We start from the raw sequence: 19,295 nt of genomic DNA, 5'->3' as shown, positions 1-19,295 counted from the left end.
AGTCGGTTATTGTAACTGGAGAATAAAATGAAATTTTGTTTCATTTTGCAAAAGAGTTCGAAAAAATCGCAATCGGTGTGGAAAAGTATCCGTCACCTAGTTGAGAGCTTATACGATAGAGTTTCATCATTTAAACGATCGCACACCTCGCGTCTAAACGATCGCACGCCTTTCTCTAAACGATCGCTTAGCTTTCCTAAACGATCGCCTAATGTGCCGCATTTTCTAAACGATCGTTTACCTATTACTAGATGATTGCTTAGTAAAACCTACACAATCGTGTAACTTTGTTTAAACGATAAGCATTCCGTTATACGATAGCATTTTCTCCCACTTCTTATCGTCTACACGATCAGCCTTTCCTCCGACCTCTACCAAATTCACCAAAGACCACACTTTGGATTCTCACTCCGAGAATACCAAGGGCTCCAAGTGATGGTGTCGTCCCCACTTCCGCTTGCTCGTGCTTGTTCGTGTTACTGCCATTCGTGTAGACGATCGTGTTTCTATAGCCGACTGATTTACTGGGCGATAGAGTTCGTAGAGGTTCTTCCGCTGCATTGAGTTCGAGATTAAAGAAAGTCTTCAACTAGTATGAGAACTCATTCCCTTGTATTTTATTTATCAAAGTATGCCGTTAATTAGTGTAATTTGCATAACTATAGGTTAGAATGTGTGTGTTATATTTTAGTCACAATGAAATCGGAAAGATCCGAATGCGCTCATGGATGTTCTTTGTTAAGAGTTCCTTCAAGTTGTACTCTCCTCACTATAGATATATTTCTGTTCATTTTAACCATGATTAGTAAGTTGATCCTTCACAGGTCGTTCGTATTTACAGTTAGGTCAAAAATACTGTTTTACCCGTGTAAATACATCTTATTCCTTAAGCTTCCATTGATCATCTCTTAAACAAAAGGTTTATAGTCTAATTGATAAACCATGTCCCTCTCGATCACGAGAGGGTGGAGCCCCGTTGTTCAAGACCGGGAATCAACGCTTAAGAGAAGAACCTATCTACTAACCCTAAGTCGGGTAAGGGTAAATTCCATCTTGTAGAGCTATGTCCCCAACTATCTATCCAGTCTTATCCAATAAATGGGAGGCATATTGAGTAGTGCTGTTAGACTACTCTCATCTATGCAAATCAAAGGATAATCCCGAATAAACAGAAATTCATAGTTGGCTTAAGATTAAGATCGAGCTACCCTAGGTTATTTCGAGGTCTGGTCTTATGCAAACTCATTGCATAGGATACCCCCATTTACATGTCTCCATATGAATGATTTTGGGATCACATCATTTATATCAATATATAAAATGGGTTGCATCCAATAGTATCACCAAGACGAGGTATCCAATCTCATCCATATACTTATAGACTATTTTGGCTATATACTAAAATTTGATCCTCTTTTATGTAGTCATATAAAGTTAAAATATTCATATTATAGTCATGGATTCGTTTATTTGAATTTTATGACAGAATGCAATATCAACAATAATTTATTGAATAAAATACTCAATAATACTTTTATTGAAAAATAGAATATATTAATAATATTTACGAACGGCAAGTTTGGGACATTTTCAACTATATATATATATATGCTATTAAAAAAACATATATAATATTTATTTGAGAATTAGTTGAACTTGGCGTGTCAAGTAATGTTCAAATAACATATCTACATGTTGATCTAAAGTATATTTTGACAAATTAATAATTTAGGCCCCTTTAGTTATCATTTTGTTTTTTGTTTTCTGTTTTCTAAATTATGTCTATAGATACTGCTTTTATCTTTAAATTTATTCTTTTGTTATTTATCTTTTATCAATAATTTAAAAAATCAATCCAAATTTTGAAAACTAAAAAAAAATAGTTTTAAAATATTGTTTTTGTTTTTTGAATTTAGCTTAGAATTCAATCCTTGTACTTAAAAAAAAATGTAAATAATAGTAAAAAAAATGAGAAAATAGACTTAATTTTTTTAAAAAAAATGAAATGGCAGACAGAGCCTTAAATTTTGTTTTATTGCTATTTAAAAAAAATAATAAAAAAACTGTTTGTTTCTTCACGAACTTTTGAGTAAGTTTTCATATTCCTTAAAAACACATGTTAAATTAAAAAACAAAATCAAGATATTTTCAAAATATTGTTTATAAACATAAATTTTAGTAAGAAAAACCAACTAAAAAAATCTTATGAAACTAGACTTTAATCTATTTAGTTATTGGTCAGCCAATTAACTTTAGCATGGGACAAAGGTTCAAATCATCTCCCCATTTTGATAATTGAAATTAATTTTCAAATATTTTTAGTAAATATGTATTTTCAATTAATGAAACTAATAAATCCAACCAAAAAAGTTAAACATAAGCACATCAAATATCAAATTTCAAAAAAGAACAAAAAAAAAATATAGTTTAAATAAAAAATAGTATAATGAGTGAGATGAGATGATTGTGTTTGAAGCCTTATTCTTATCTTGATAAAATGCTTTAAGTAGCATTAATGATACAAAGCAAAAATCCATCATGGCACACCTTTATTCAAGTCAAACATAGAGAGGGATATTCATTATTCCATTTTAAATAAATTACGAAATATTTTTTGTGTATCCCAAAAAAAAAAATGTTAAATTCAAAAAAGATAGATTTTGGAATTTTTTGATTTATTTCCAAAAAAAAAAGAAAAAAAAAAGAAACCAAGACTATTATAGTATAAATGGAACTAAAATTTTCTTCAACACAAATTATGAAAAAAGCTGCCTCCTATGTCTCATGTCCAGGGTGCTCATTTATGATTCTGCATGTGTTACTTTTTTTTTTTCCCTTTCTTTTTTTTTTCTCAAAAATATTTTATTTTCAAATTTTGAAATAAAATAATTAGTAGTTGTTTTTTCAGTTAGAAATACTTTATTGTAAAACAAAAGGGAAAAATACCAAAAGAAAAAAGAAAAAAAAACTAATTCCTCTAATTCCTACTTATCCTAAAAGTATTAAAGAGATCAACATAAGAAGAAACTTAAACAGTAAGGCTATAATAAAAATTATCCAATAGATAAAGTAGTTAAACTTGAATGTAAATTAAATACAACCACAACTTTAGTAATAGTATCGGAACTTATGTGTTTGGGAGATGAATTGGATTCTACGCTGATTATTCTTTGAAACTTGTGGAATTTTAGAAATTAGGTTTGTTTTAGAAATAGGGGTAGACGTAGCTTCTCTCGAGATTAGGATAACTTTTTCGTCGACGATTTTATGTGGATGATTTGAGTAAAGGCCTTGTAGCTTCTTCGTTGTTGGATGGGTGTTGCAAGTTGAACACTAGCACAACGTGGTCATCAAAGAGCGGTTGAGGCGGGCTTGGCTAGATATAGATCGTGATCATGTGTGCAAGAAAAAAGGTTTTTTGCGGGTGTCAGGATGTTGGAAGCTGAAGTGCTTTTGGAAGACTTATGTGCGATTGGACATGAGTGAGCTAATAATAATCCTTCCATTGAAGTGGAGTCAAATGCAATGGAAGTCATTGTTATTCTCAACATAGATGAGTTTTCTTTAATTAAAATTGGGATCCTATTTGGGGGGATTCTTTTTGTTGGAAAAGTCGATAATGTTATATATTTTTGTCACATCTTTCGCTAGATGAACAAATCTGCTCATGTCGTTGCAGTTTTCACATTCTCACAGAGTTGTTATTTAACTTGGAAAGATGTTTTTTGAGATAGTGTTATTTCCCTTCTATATGTGTAAGAGCTTTGAGAGAGTTGGTTATGATGTTTTTTTTGGTTGCTTGTCTTATGCCTAAAAATAATAATAAATAAATAACATTAAAATTTATTCACGTTGACATAGGATTATATATAAGTATGTACGGAAGTACTAAATTACAAAAATAAATAAATAAAAATCTCATTTTATACATTCCCCTCTTCTACTTGTTCATGGTGGTTGTGTTTTTAACAACGTAGAGAGGAAAGGAAGTTAGAGGGGTCAAAAGTTCTTGAGGTGCAGACGCTTGGTCAAAAGTTCTCGAGGCACAGACGCTTTGTGATCGGCTCGTCGAGGCCTCGACAATCAATTTATACCCCATACAAATTGAATCTTATTGTATGGAGGTATTTAAGCTGTTAAACAGAAATGAGCTCAATATAATTAAAGTTTCAACAACATATTATTTAAAAATTTCTTGTTACAATAAAATGAGAATAGACATGAATACATAAAACATTGCAATATATACAATATCATTACATAAATTGGTGGAAATTGATTATTTAAATAATATGAATGAAATCTTATAAGATAGAATAAACCATCATAATTTTTTATATAATTACAAATAACAACACAACTTTCTAACACGCGGGTCTACATATTGGTTTTCATATTTAATTTTAATGAAAAAATATATATTTTAATTTCAAGTTCGAAAAATAACACATGAGAAATAGTATTATTCGTGTTTGAATAGTATTTAAAGAGCCAACACGAATATAATTTAACTAGTATAAATTTATATTATCAACTCTAAAGTTTGATGTTCAATTCTCTTTATGAAAATATTGTAAAAAAGAAAATATAGGAAATAAAGAAATGGAGATTCGATCAAATAAAAGGGAAAAAAACAAAGAAAATAGAAAATGAGAGGGGTTTAATTTTCAAAAAGAAATGGGTAATAGTATAGAAATGGTGGGAAATTGAAATGACTTTCTTGGATCCTGGGAGAGAGAGCATGTACTGTTGTTCATATTTATCAAATTGATATGCAACATAAAGAAAACAAGGAATGATGAAAAGTAGAAGCAAAAGAAAAAGGAAAGAAAATAAAGAAAAATTAAAAAAAGAAAAATCCATAAAAACCAAAAGTATATGAATGTCAGACAAAGGTAGAATACTGAGGGGAACAAACATTTAAAAGCAATGAAGAAGAGAGAGAAAACTGGGTTGGTTCCAAATAGCAGCAGTAGGAGAAATAAAAGAGAAGAGGAAGATGATGAAGATCCAGTAGTTATAGTTATAGTTATTATAGCAAGTTTTTATTTTCTTCTTTTTTTCTTTTTCTTCTTCATGTCCACCAACCAAAACCCACTGAAGAAAAACCAATCATCATCATCATGAAACACCCTCTGCTCCTCAAACCACATCTAAAAAGCACTTCTTCCATTCATCATCATCAACAAAACCTTCATTTTCCATATATTTCCCTCTCTTCTTCTTTTTCTTCCCTTGTTCTCGGAACTCATCAATTGAAGTGAAAGCCATGAACAACAACCCAGATTCTAGTTTCCTTTTCTATGTTGTTTCTGTTGTTGTTCTTGTTTTGATCATCAACCCTTTTCTTCTTGAGGTTCTTTCTACTGCCACTCCAACAGCTTTACCACTTCAACTTCTCTCTCTGCTTTCCTTAAAATCCTCCATTAAAGACCCATTTTCAAGCTTCCATGATTGGGATCCTACACCAACTTTCACCAGAGTTGATAATCAAGACCCAATTTGGTGTTCATGGTATGGAATTGAATGTCATCGTAACTCAGCTGAAATCACTTCCTTGGATTTGTCTCAACATAATCTCTCTGGCTATATTCCTTCTGAAATCAAGTACTTGACCAGCTTGATCCATTTGAATTTGAGTGGCAACAGCTTTATTGGGCCTTTCCCTACCGCCATTTTTGAGCTTCCTCAGCTTAGAACTCTGGATATCAGTCATAATAATTTCAGCTCCATTTTCCCACCTGGGATTTCCAAGCTCAAGTTCTTGAATGTCTTCAATGCCTACAGTAATAACTTCACTGGCCCGTTACCCCAAGACCTCGCTCATCTCCATTTTCTAGAATGGCTCAACCTCGGAGGAAGCTACTTCAGTGGAAGCATTCCGGGGAGCTACGGCGGGTTTTCACGGTTGAAATATTTGCATTTGGCTGGAAATGTTCTTGACGGAGAAATTCCAGAACAGCTAGCGTATTTAACACAACTAGAGAGAATGGAAATCGGTTACAATACCTTCTCCGGCGGGATTCCGTCGGAATTTCCTTTGTTGTTGAATCTGAAATACTTGGATATCGCTGGAGCGAATCTCTCCGGGACTCTGCCACAGGATATTGGGAACATGACGAAGCTTCAAAATCTGCTTCTCTTCAAGAATCGAATCAGCGGAGAAATTCCTGCAAGTTTAGGGAAATTAGAAGCGCTTGAGGAGCTAGATTTGTCTGAGAATGAACTTACCGGAACGATTCCGTCGGATTTGTATAATCTGAAGGAATTGATGGAGTTGAGTTTGATGGGGAACGATCTGAGTGGGGAAATTCCACAAGCACTTGGTGATCTTCCAAATCTCGCCATTTTGAGATTATGGAACAATTCGTTCACAGGGCCACTCCCTCAAAAACTCGGCTCCAACGACAAATTGCTTCAAGTTGATGTATCGTCGAATATGCTCACTGGTCCGATTCCTCCCGATCTCTGCCATGGAAATAAGCTCTTCAAGCTCATTCTCTTTTCCAACGAATTAGAGCATGAACTTCCCGCTTCTTTAGCCAACTGCACGTCTCTCACTCGCTTTCGAATTCAAAATAACCGCCTCAACGGCTCGATTCCTTACGGTTTCGGACTACTGGAGAATCTTACATTCGCCGATTTCAGCAACAATAACTTCTCCGGCGAGATTCCGGCGGATATTGGTAATGCGGTTAGGTTACAGTACTTGAACATTTCACAGAACGCCTTCGGAACTTCCTTGCCGGAGAATATCTGGAACTCGACGAGGTTAGAGATTTTCTCAGCGAGTTCTTCGAAAATCGTCGGTAACATCCCGGATTTCATCGGCTGTAGGTCCATCTACAAGATCGAACTACAGGACAATAACTTAAACAGCAGTATTCCATGGACAATCGGCCACTGCGAGAAATTAATCACTCTGAATCTAAGCCGGAATTCCTTAACCGGCATTATTCCATGGGAGATTTCAACGTTGCCAGGGATCACCGCCATTGATCTATCTCGTAACTTTCTCACAGGTACAATTCCTTCAAATTTCCAAAACTGTAGCACAATCGAAAGCTTCAACGTATCATACAACAACCTCACCGGCCCAATTCCATCAACCGGAACGATCTTTCCTGCATTACACCCGTCGTCATTCACCGGAAACGACGGACTCTGCGGCGAGATTCTTGCAAAACCATGCGCCGTCGACACACTGACCGCCGGCGCGATAGAGGTCCGGCAGCAACAGCCACGGCGGACGGCAGGAGCAATAGTGTGGATAATGGCAGCAGCATTCGGAATTGGACTATTCATATTAGTAGCCGGAACGCGGTGTTTTCAGGCGAATTACAACCGTCGATTCGGTGGTGGAGACGAGGAAATCGGACCGTGGAAATTAACCGCCTTTCAACGGTTGAACTTCACGGCGGAGGAAGTGTTGGAATGTTTAGCAATGACGGATAAAATACTAGGAATGGGGTCCACAGGGACAGTTTACAAAGCGGAGATGCCAGGTGGCGAAATCATAGCGGTGAAGAAACTATGGGGGAAATACAAAGAGAATATCCGACGGCGGAGAGGGGTTCTGGCGGAAGTGGATGTACTTGGGAACGTGCGGCACAGGAACATAGTGAGATTATTAGGTTGCTGCAGTAACAGGGAATGTACGATGTTGCTCTACGAGTACATGCCCAATGGTAATTTAGATGATTTACTGCACGGTAAAAACAAGGGTGAAAATTTAGGTGCTGATTGGATGACAAGGTATAAAATTGCACTGGGTGTTGCACAAGGGATTTGTTATCTTCACCATGACTGTGATCCCGTCATCGTTCACCGTGATCTTAAACCCAGTAATATTTTATTGGACGGTGAGATGGAGGCCAGGGTGGCGGATTTTGGTGTCGCTAAATTGATCCAGACCGATGAATCTATGTCCGTCATCGCTGGATCCTACGGTTACATTGCACCAGGTACTTACTATTCCCGTCTCCCTATTTTTGTTCCTCTGATTTTCTCTAATTTCTCAGTATTTGTTTTTTATCCAAAATACCTTTTTTTTTTTTCTAAAAATTTACCCTTTTACTTTTTTTTTTTTACTAGACACTCCGATCTTAAATTAATGTTTATTAATTCAATATTTTGTTCACATCATAGTTATTTAAAATTATAACATATAACGGAAATTGATGAACCAAAAGTAAAATGGGTGAAAACTTAGGGTTAAAAGTATAAAATATTGAAATTTATAGTTAAAAGGAAAATTATATTAAAAATTAAATGACAAATATATAAAATTATGAAATTTCTTCAACTCAAAATTTAAAGATAAGTATGGAGTATCATGAAATCTATGGATCAAAAAAAAAATTAGATTCAAAATTAGACTAGAGAATAAAAAGCATTTTCCTTAAAGTGTTATTAAACCTTTTTTTTTAAAAACCAAATTCTTGCACTTGCTATTACGGGGTTATAGGAATCAAATTTAAAACGTGTTTTCTGGAAAAATAAAAATAAAAAAACGAAGAACCCTTAAATAAACATTAAATTCGTGTAAATCTTTTACTTTTTTTTAGCAGTTATTAACATATCACTTACTAATATTGGATTTTTCACTCTCACAATGACGTCTTTAAATTCGTATAAATCTTCTACTTCACGTATTTATCACACACACATACATACAAAAATATATAATGAAAACCAAATTTAAAAGATAATTGTTTTAAATTACAAAACTATTAAATATATTACAAATATAGCAAAATGTCACTGTCTATCAATGATATACTGTGATAAACTTAGACATTGATATTTATTATATTTGTAAATAAATTAACTCATTATTCTTTATTAGTTGACGTGTTAAAATAATACACCTACTTAATGATTTATTTTTTTAAAATGATTTTATTTTATGACTTAAAAATAATTTGATTATACTAAAAAAAAAAATAGAAGAATTTGCAAAATTCACCCTTAAGATAAGGTGATAGTTGCACTTATGCCTTCAAAATTTGAATTATAAAAATTGAGCCTTCAAATTTGTACAAATGTTAAAATTGAACCCTCAAAATTACATAATTACTGAAAGCGTAACAATTTTGGTGTCAAATTTTTACAATTATTGTAGGTTTGAGTCTTGAGGTCCAATTTTATTTATTTATTATTATTTTTTAAAAATTTGAAGATTCTATTTTTAGAATTAAAAGTTGGAAGGTATAATTATATCTGTCATTATACTTTAAGGGTGGTTTTTTGTAATTTATCCTAGCAGTTTTCAGTTTCACAATTGAAATATCCCAATTTTCCTGTTTCAAGTTCTCTTTTCTTGTCCACTAGAGTAATAATAATAATAAACAACAAATTATTGCAATGTCATAATAAGTAATATTTTTTAATCTAATAATTCCAAATTTAATACCTTTTTTTTCTTCTTTTTTTTCAATGATGATGCACATGAACCTAGGAGTCTTATACTTTGAAACTTTTGTTTATTTTTCCATGGAGATCCAAGAGAATATTACCAATAAAAAAACAGTGGCTGAGACCACATCAAACTTGTTACTGTGTGTGTGAAATAGTTTCATAGCTCAAATTGAAAGCCAATGTATTTGGGACAGAACAAAACAATTCCCCTTTTGGCACATGCATTTTTAACCCAATCCAGCACTATTGTGCCTCTCTCAAGCTTCTTTTCTTAGCTTTCTCTTTTTTATTTTTTCAAAATTTAAATCCTTTGTTTTGCCAATCTCTTCTTTCACTAGACCCCACCTCTAATTTGATGGGGGCAATTGTGTATTTTCCCTCATTAGCACAAGATCAAACAAAAGAGGACTCTACCCTCTTTTTGGTTATGGATATGTGTTTAAATGGTTCTTTGTTTTGTGTTTTGTTTTTGGCAGAATATGCATATACACTTCAGGTGGATGAAAAGAGTGATATCTACAGCTATGGAGTTGTGTTGATGGAGATCTTGAGTGGCAAGAGATCTGTGGACTCGGAATTTGGCGATGGAAATAGCATCGTGGATTGGGTGAGATCCAAAATTAAAATTAAGGATGGAGTTAACCAAATATTAGATAAGAATGCTGGTGCATCTTGTGTGTCTGTTAGAGAAGAAATGATACAAATGCTTCGTATTTCGTTGCTTTGTACTAGTCGTAACCCTGCAGACCGACCATCAATGCGCGATGTTGTTTTGATGCTACAAGAGGCTAAACCAAAAAGAAAATTACTTGGAAGCGTCATCAATGAAAGAGATGGCAATTGTGATAGTAGTGAGAATATAATTTGCAACCGTCATGGTGGAGATAGTGATGTTCTTTTAGGTCATAAGATAGTAGATGGGTGTTAATATTATATTTTTTAAGGGTTTTTTTTCTTTTTTTTTGTTAATTTCAATTGGTGGGAATTGGTATAGGAGAAGTTTTTTTTCCCTTTTTATTTCAAATTTACCTTCCATTGGAATTTCCAAGTGTTCTTGTGTAGCTTTCTAATGTGTCTTTGTGACTCTCTTCTATCATTTTGCCTTTATATGCTTATGAATTGAAGGGTGTTTCTATGTGCTCAATGTGAGTAAAGTGAAGTATTCATTCACTAATTAATATTGAAAAACTTTATGGATCAATTTATCACATACGACATAGGTAGTAATCGAGGTATTGTTTAATTACCATGAATCAAGATGAATTAAAATGAAAAGAAAATTAAACTAAAATAAATAAATCAAGATCGGAGGTTGTTTACTAAAACTATAAGAAGTTGTAATCAGTAATTTGTCGATGTTATTTACTTCTTATGGTTAGAAATCAAAATGTAAATCAAACATATGACAATTATTAAAATATACTGTCATACTTTTAATCTATTATCGATCAACTTATCACATATCTAAAGATATAGATAATAACTCATGTCCCATTTACTTATTAATCATAATGAGCTACAATAAAATGAACATCAAACCGAAAGAAATCAATTAGAATTCAAATATTTTAGTTTTATGTTGTTTGCTAAAAATTATGTTCATGTTGTTTACTTCAAAGGATCAAAATCGAAATATAAGACAGTTACTGAGATACTCTGTCATAAATTTTTACATATTTAAATACATTACTAACTAATATGTCAATGATCTATAATAAAAATAATGATAATCCGTAATACGTTTAAATTTGTTTGATTAGTATTACATCTTATAGTGACGTTTTAGTCGATATTAATAAATAACAAATACTTGAAATAAAATTACAGAACTGACAATTTCCTTCTTTTTTTAGATAAACTAACAATTGTTAATGTAGTAATATTTAATAATAATAAATTATAGAGAAAAACACGTTAGAATATGCATATGATTTCGAATATTTCAATAAACTATTTTAGTTCTAAAATTTTTAAGAATAGATTTAAAAAATCTCTCTACCAATAACACCATTAATTTTAGAGAAATTTATAGTATCATGGTTCTATGAAAAAAATTAAAACTGTTCTCATAAACTTAGAAATTAAAATGACTAATTTTAAACATAACAAACCAAATGTAACTATTCTTACAAATTTATAAATAAGAGAGTAACGGGCTTTGATACCAATTGTAAGATCATGACAACGAATGGATAGGGTTTAATCAAACTAATTTAAAATTTTCTACTAACGTGGGCCTAATTAAACAAATTAATAAACTTTTCGCTAACAAATAGTTTAATCAATAAATTCATGCGAATAAATTCAACTAAAAATGGGCAAGTAATTAAAACTAACACTTTTAAGCACCCAATTTAATTTTAATAAAAATATTGGTATAGGACATGTAGAGATCAATTCAACCAACCTAAATAAAACATTAAGCAATTAATTTAAGGAACAAATATTGTAATTAATTTCATTCAATAAAATATAATAACAAATTAATTGCAAAATAAACGTAGGAGAGGGATAGAGAAATTGACACTGAAAATTTTATAGTGGTTCGGCACAATCGACTTACATTTACTTCCCAAGCTCCTCTTGGGTACTACATTAGAATTCTATGACTCTTTCCACGGCTTAGAGTCGAATCGCTACAACGTTCTTTTTCCAAGCGCAAGAACAAACTCAATCTTTTCAACTGTTGAGGATCAAACCATTACAATGACTTTTTTCCGGGATCAAGAGCAACACTTACAAAATGTTTGTAAAGATAAAAAGCACACTTGACAAACTCTCTGTAAAAGTTGATTTACAAATCTTAGCTCACAATAATCTATCCTCACAATAAATAAGATATCTCTTTCAACAATTAGATGAAAAAAAGCAAATTGAAGCTTAGAGAAAGAATAACTGTGGTGGTTTTGAGTTATGGAGGAAATGAAAAAATTCTTGTATTAATTTGTAGGGGTGTTCAAATAATACGACAACCTGAACAATCCGAACTACTGAACAAAAAATGTAAGGGTTGGGTTGGGTTAATTTTGTTTTTGGGTTGGGTCGGATTAAACTTTTTCTATTTTTTGTTGGGTTGGGTTGGGACGTTGGTTGACTAAAAAGAAAGTTGAGTTGACCCAACCCAATCCGAATTTTATATATATGAATAATATATATATATATATATATATACACACACACACTTTTTTTTTGTTTAAAGTTTGATCACTTTGTTTTGATTAATATGTGAATTTTAATATTTTTCTAAAAAAATTGTTATGATATTTGTCTTTGTCTAAAGTTTGCAATAATATATATAGTTTTTAAAATCATTTTTTTAAACCCAACAAAAAATAAATACCCACCATGTGTCCAAAACTAACCGATACACAAACATAAAATAATATTAAATTTATTTTCTTTTTAAAACCAACCTAAAAATCAAAAGCCTATCATGTGTCACTTATCCATTGTTTCAAGTGGCACATTTCAATTGGTCACGTGTCACTTCTCCATTACTACAAGGCACATTTCAATTGATCCACTTTGACGAGAAAAATTATGTCAAGCTTGGATTTTTCTCATTAAACTTGTTTTGGCCATAAGTCCAATTTAATTGATTCAAATTGCGTTGTAACCATTGTTCTGAGCTCTACACAATGGATACTTTAAAACACTCAAATTGTTAATAAATAAAAGCATGTTTATTATCATCAAAATACTAATTAATTTTATATTAAAGGTTAAAAAGCCAACAATCTCTCCATTTTGTATGATGACAAACAAGTTAAGAAAAATGAAATCTAAAGAGGTCTATGATATAAAATATAAACTTGAATCCCAATCAACACATGCATAGTTTTACTCGAACACAAAGAATATATTAAAAAGTAATATGGTTTTATTTTTCTTATTACCTCTCCCCTTTTTTAATCAATAAAAAAAAGGACGAACAAGAAAATAATAAAAAAATATGAAAGCTTTCTTTAAAGTATGAACACATAATTTCGCATCTCTTCCCTTATTAACATGCCTTTTAAAAATAGGCAACAACATTCTAAATTCAAGAGGCATACTATAAACTTTTAGACAAATTCCTCCACTTTTTTAAATCAATTGAACACTCCCCTTTAATAAGGGATAAAAAGACATTTAACACATATCAACTTGAGGGTAGAAATATCTAACAAAATTTCCAATAAAAATATATTCCAAAGACAATTACACCCTTGAAAGGATAAACGATATGTACAGGAGGGGCATACATCAATAAACTAATACGGGAATCAATTTCATTCATACATAAAATACATAAGTCCTCTTAAATCAAGCAATCTCCTTCTAATGAGAATAATCAATAAACACCAAGGAGATAAAATCATTCGAGTAAATCAAACAATTGAGATACCAAAATATCAAATATTATAACATAAATACCAATTATTGTAAAACAAATGATACCAAATAATAGCAAAGTCATATTAGCAAATCAATATAAGCATGAAATCAATACAAATGAATTTGTACCAATTTTGAACAATATGCTATTTGGGATTCAACAATGTAGCAATTTTATGAACACCCTCTATGGAAAAGAATCTAACAGCTCTTAAGCAAAAAAAAAAAATGTTCAATGATCGATTCTTTTTAACATAGGACAAATAAAATACTCAAAATTATTTTCATTCAATAACATAAACCATAGTTGTCCGAAGAAAAATTTCGGACCAACCACGGACCGCCACGTCATTTGCTAAATTAATGATGGAATTTCGAAATCGTCAAATTTGTGACCAATTAAGAGTTGACATGTGTCTCAAAGTGAAATTGAGGAAAAATTCTGTGTTTTCGAAATTAATTTCAACCAATTTGACGTTATAATTTTGGTGTTGGCCCAGTTACGCCCAAATATGGGCTTAATTTGGGCCTAAAATGCCAAAATAGTTAATTGGACCTAAAAACCAGGCTCAAGTCCAATTAATTAGGCCAAAAGGCCAGACCCAAGTCCAATTAAATTAGGCTCAAAGGTCAAGCCCATGGGCCAATCAAGGCTAGGCCCAAGCCCATGGAGCCCATCAGGGAGCTCTATAAATAGAGAAACTCCTCTCATTTGCAGGGGTCAGTAATTCTACACTCCAGAGAGCTTAGAGGGAATTCTTTACAATCAAAAGACTCCTTGACTCCTGAAGTTGACCAGGCTTGAAGACTGAAGTTATTCGAAGATACAAGCATTCTGAAAATTGAAGTCCTTTGAAGATGTAAGCATGCTGAAGACTGAAGTCCTTTGAAGATACAAGCATTCTGACCACGCTTGAAGACTAAAGTTCTTTGAAGATACAAACATTCTGAAGACTGGAGTCCTTTGAAGATACAAGCAATCTACATTTAGAGAGCCTTGAGAGAATTCATCAACAAGCAGAAGACTCCCAAAACTCCTGAAGTTGCACTCCTATAAGACAGAAGACCCTTGAAGACACAAACACTCTTCCAAGACTTCTACTTTAAGAACATTCGGTGTTTTTCTTCTTCAAGTCAAGCACATCCACCCAACCGAGAGAGAATCAGAGGATCAAGTATTAGAGATCAAACCACATCGCATCAAATCAACTTCAACATCAACACCAATTCAAGTTCAACTCCACGAAACAAGTTTCTCCGGATGCCTCGTGCGAACACTAATCCTCCAAGAAGATCACCAAGCCCAAAGGCCGATCATTCAAGAAGATCAACCAACTTAAAGATTATAGTTTATTTTGAAAGCATCAAAATACTATGTATTAGAGATTGTACTCGTTTTCCACAAAATCAATACAAATACAAAGTTCAAGTTCTATGAAATAAATTTTCTTGAAATCTCGTGCGAACAAATTGACAGCCTAGTGGGACATCTCTACCTCTCATCTCTCTCTCGTCATTCGAAACAACAAATCTACAAATGGAAACAAAGAAGGTTGCATCCAAAGTTACCGTCTCAAGCTACACTTACATAAGCTCTATCATCACAGAGAAAATCTGGGACCAGCTGATAGAAGCTCCTAAAGGCGGGATTGTCATCAAAGAAAATTCCTTGTTCGACAATTATGCTTTTGCTACTGATCTATCAGAGAAAGAATCACATTTTGATGTAATATCTGTCATGATGACTGACATAACGACTGAATCGACTATGGCAGAGATGAAGGTAAAGAAAATCTCCTAATGAAAGCTGTAGAAGAGCGAGATCATGAAATTGCTGCTTTAAGAGTTGAAATACAGGCTCGAGAAAATGCTGAGTCAAATCAATCTCTAGCTACATAAGCCAATAATAAAGGAAAGACTGTCTTGTAGGAAGACCAACTGTAACAATCTACCTCTATTGCCACCCTGTCAATTCAACAGTTGCAGGATATGATTACAAACTCCATAAGGGCTCGGTACGGAGGACCATCACAATCCTTCTTTGTATATTCCAAGTCGCACACCAACAGAATCGACAACCTGAGAATGCCAGCTGGGTATCAACCTCTAAAGTTCCAACAGTTCGATGGAAAGGACAATCCAAAACAAAATGTTGCTCACTTTATTGAAACTTATGAAAATGGAGGGACCAGAGGAGACTAGCTAGTTAAGCAGTTTATCCATACCTTGAAAGGAAATGCTTTCAATTAGTATACTGATCTAAAGCCGGAAGCGATTGACAACTGGGAATAGTTGGAAAGAGAGTTCCTCAACCGCTTCTACAGCACAAGGGGCACCGTTAGCATGATGAAGCCGATGAACACAAAACAGTAGAAAGAAGAGTTAGTCATTGACTACATCAACCGATGGAGAGTTAAGAGAGTTAGTCATTGACTACATCAACCGATGGAGAGTTAAGAGAGTTAGTCATTGACTACATCAACCGATGGAGAGTTATGAGTCTGAATTGCAAAGATAGACTCACTTAATTATCTACAGTGGAGACGTGCACCCAAGGTATGCACTAGGAACTTCTCTACATTTTGCAAGGGATAAAGCCTCATACATTTGAGGAGTTGGCAACACGCACTCATGATATGGAGCTGAGCATCACCAATAGGGGAACTAAAGGCTTCCTAGTACCTGAAGGGAAAAAAAAATACAAGAATGAAGCCAAAGGCACTGAAAAGATCGTAGATAGTGCCGCAAGAGAATCTATGGTCATTAAGATGACCCTGCTGAAACTTTCCTCTAAAGGAAAAGAAACGAAGTCTGAAAGAAAGCATGATGGCGGCTAGGAGCGTCGCCCAACTTTTAAAGAAATACATGAAAAGGTTTATCCATTCCCGGACTCTAATGTTGCCGACACGTTAGAGCAATTATTAGAGAAACAACTTATTCAACTGCCTGAATGCAAGCAACCGGTACAAGCAAGAAAAGTAGATGATCCTAACTACTGTAAGTAACATCGAGTTATTAGTCACCCGGTTGAAAATTTCTTTGTGTTTAAGGAGCTGATTCTGAAGTTGGCTCATGAAAAGAAGATTGAGCTAGATTTGGATGAAGTAACTCAGACAAATCACGCTACAGTAGCGGCAATTTCAAATGTTCCAACACCGTTTGTGTCCCATGCTTAAAGACAAAGCTTGATCCAAATTGGAGCCTTCGAGCCTATAGTTGTTCGGTTCCAGCAAGAGATTCAAACAAAAAATTCCAAAAAGAAAGATGAGTTCGTTGAAGATGACAACGAAGGATGGATAGTTGTGACTCGTTGAAAAAAAAGACAGACATACTCCATCCAAAAAAAGTCGCGTTCCTATCGAAGCTATAGAAGAAGGAACAAAACTCATAAAAAAAAGGGCAAAAAGATGACATAGAAGCCTAAGCCTGTTAAGAAAGAAGATAAAGACTTCCCTCAGATCCGACGATTGACAACTTTGGTAGAATTTTTCCCAAGAAGCTTTCTCAATAATCGTCCAGAAAAAGTATCAGAAGTTATTGCATGTCACACTGTTGGCGTAATAAAAGTCGACAAGAATCATATAACTGTCGAAGAAGTCAACGACTTAGAAGAAATGAAGCAAAGAACTTTTGTCTCTGATCGTATTAAGCCTTCAAGGGCTCGATCTTTAGTATTTCAAATATCGAGTATGGCCACAGTTGAAGAAGAAGACCAATGTCCAACAACTACTTCTACTCGAACTTCAACCTTCAAAAGGCTAAGTATATCCACATCAAAGAGAGATTGACCTTCAGCATCTTCTTTTGATCATCTCAAGACAACAAGCGATCAACATAAAGGAAGGATGAAAATCCTAAAGGCAACGTCATTCCTGAAGAAAACAACGACGAAAAGATTCACAGTCGTGTCCCTTCATGTATGAAGAGAAAATTTTCTGTTGACATAAGTACAGAAGGTTCCTTGATAGTGAAGCCAAAACTCATCATATTGACGAATCCTACAAATAAAGAGGATGATCAAAACCATGATGAAATAAGAGCTTCTGAAGTTTAAATGAAAAAGCTCCTCATCGCAAGAGCCTAAACTGCATAATGCTCCTGGCCCGCATGAGCTTAAAATGTGAACGTTCCCCCTAAAAAAATCTTTGTACGAACTATGTTACGACTTGATCCATGTCATTATAAAGGGTACGTAGGAAACTTAGAGAAATTTAAGTTCAGTCGCGCATAAAAAAAAATTCTTTTTGAACTACGTTATGACTTGATCCCTATCATTATCACTACTACAAAATCTACATTACTTGACAATTGTAGTTTTTAATTACTTGATGTTTATGTGGAAAAAAACGTCAAGTAATATGATTTTAGACAAAAAGAGTCAAGTAAAAGGGTTAAAAAAGCGGAGATTGACAGAATATTTAGGATATTTTCACGTGAACCTTTACTTAACATGATTTTTGTGTCAAGTAATATAAGGTCTTACTTGACACGTTTCACATGTCAAGTATAAGAAGCTCTTACTTGACATTTTTTTTTTGTGTCAAGTAAAAGGGTTAAAAAGGCGGAGATTGACAGAATATTTCGGATATTTTCACGCGAACCTTTACTTGACATGATTTTCGTGTCAAGTAATATAAGGTCTTACTTGACACGTTTCACGTGTCAAGTATAAGAATCTCTTACTTGACATTTTTTTTTGTATCAAGTAAAAGGGTTAAAAAAGCGGAGATTGACGAAATATTTCGAATATTTGATAGACCTCCAATTTTGTAGGCGAATCATATAGCATTTGGTAGTTCCAGGTAAGCAATCACGAGGTCTTCATGGGCGATCGTCTAATGTTACTCGATGATCGTGTAGCAGAGCTAAGCAATTGTGTAGCCGAGCTCAGCGATCGTATAGAACTAGGTAGGCGATCGTATAGCATTTTGTTACTCAGCGATCGTGTAGCATTTGGTAGACGATCGTATAGCAACGGGTAGACGATCGTATAGCATTTTGTTACTCAGTGTTCGTGTAGCAAAGCTAAGCAACCGTTTAGCTGAGCTCAATGATTGTGTAGCAGAGCTTAGCAATCGTGTAGCATTTGATAGACGATCGTTTAGTATTGGGTAGGCAATCGTATAGCATTTTATTACTCAAAGATCGTGTAGCAGAGCTCAATGATCGTGTAGATAACTTAAACGATTGTTTGGACTTTTTAAGTGATCATCTAGTCTATGTTTGTCTCTTAATATTTTTACGCGAACCTTTACTTGACATTTTGTTAGTGTCAAGTTAAACATTAAAAAAAATTACCTAATAATATTTTTTTTCTTACTTTAATGAAAAGCCCTAGATTTATAACTTCATTTTCTCCATTTCTCACCTTCCTCAAACCCTTGGCCATCCGCATTTCTCCTAGTCGCCTCCGCCCGCATTTCTCTAGTCCGTCAGTGTTGTCGTCTGTGGTCGTCCGGTGGGTCGTCCACTGCCACTGGTCCGTGGTCGTCCGTTCT

The 19,295-nt window shown here is 33.7% G+C and overlaps 1 protein-coding gene and 1 long non-coding RNA gene across 2 annotated transcripts; one reads left to right on the top strand and one right to left on the bottom strand.

The window, feature by feature from the left end:
• Positions 1–3,819: 3,819 nt before the first annotated feature.
• LOC150038671 (uncharacterized) lies at positions 3,820–6,370 on the bottom strand. Its single transcript, XR_016530408.1, has 3 exons — positions 6,232–6,370; positions 6,010–6,170; positions 3,820–4,133 (listed from the first exon to the last, which is right to left on the bottom strand). It is a non-coding gene; the product is annotated as an uncharacterized LOC150038671 (long non-coding RNA).
• Positions 4,892–10,564, top strand: PXY (Leucine-rich repeat protein kinase family protein). Its single transcript, XM_039044604.2, has 2 exons — positions 4,892–7,964; positions 9,897–10,564. Exons 1-2 carry the CDS (start codon positions 5,270–5,272, stop codon positions 10,346–10,348), a joined length of 3,147 nt encoding a protein of 1,048 aa, XP_038900532.1. The 5' UTR covers positions 4,892–5,269; the 3' UTR covers positions 10,349–10,564.
• Positions 10,565–19,295: the final 8,731 nt, after the last annotated feature.

Source organism: Benincasa hispida, chromosome 1 (assembly GCF_027475165.1).
Source record: "Benincasa hispida cultivar pf3 chromosome 1, pf3_genome.v1.1, whole genome shotgun sequence".
In the NCBI taxonomy this organism is placed as follows: domain Eukaryota; kingdom Viridiplantae; phylum Streptophyta; class Magnoliopsida; order Cucurbitales; family Cucurbitaceae; genus Benincasa; species Benincasa hispida.
This window is presented reverse-complemented; position numbering and strand designations above follow the sequence as displayed.

Excerpts from the sequence above, each read along its gene's own strand:
- PXY (XM_039044604.2), top strand. The coding sequence starts at position 5,270 with ATGAACAACAACCCAGATTCTAGTTTCCTTTTCTATGTTGTTTCTGTT. Across the intron at positions 7,965-9,896 it reads CTACGGTTACATTGCACCAG|AATATGCATATACACTTCAG; the intron begins GTACTTACTATT and ends TGTTTTTGGCAG.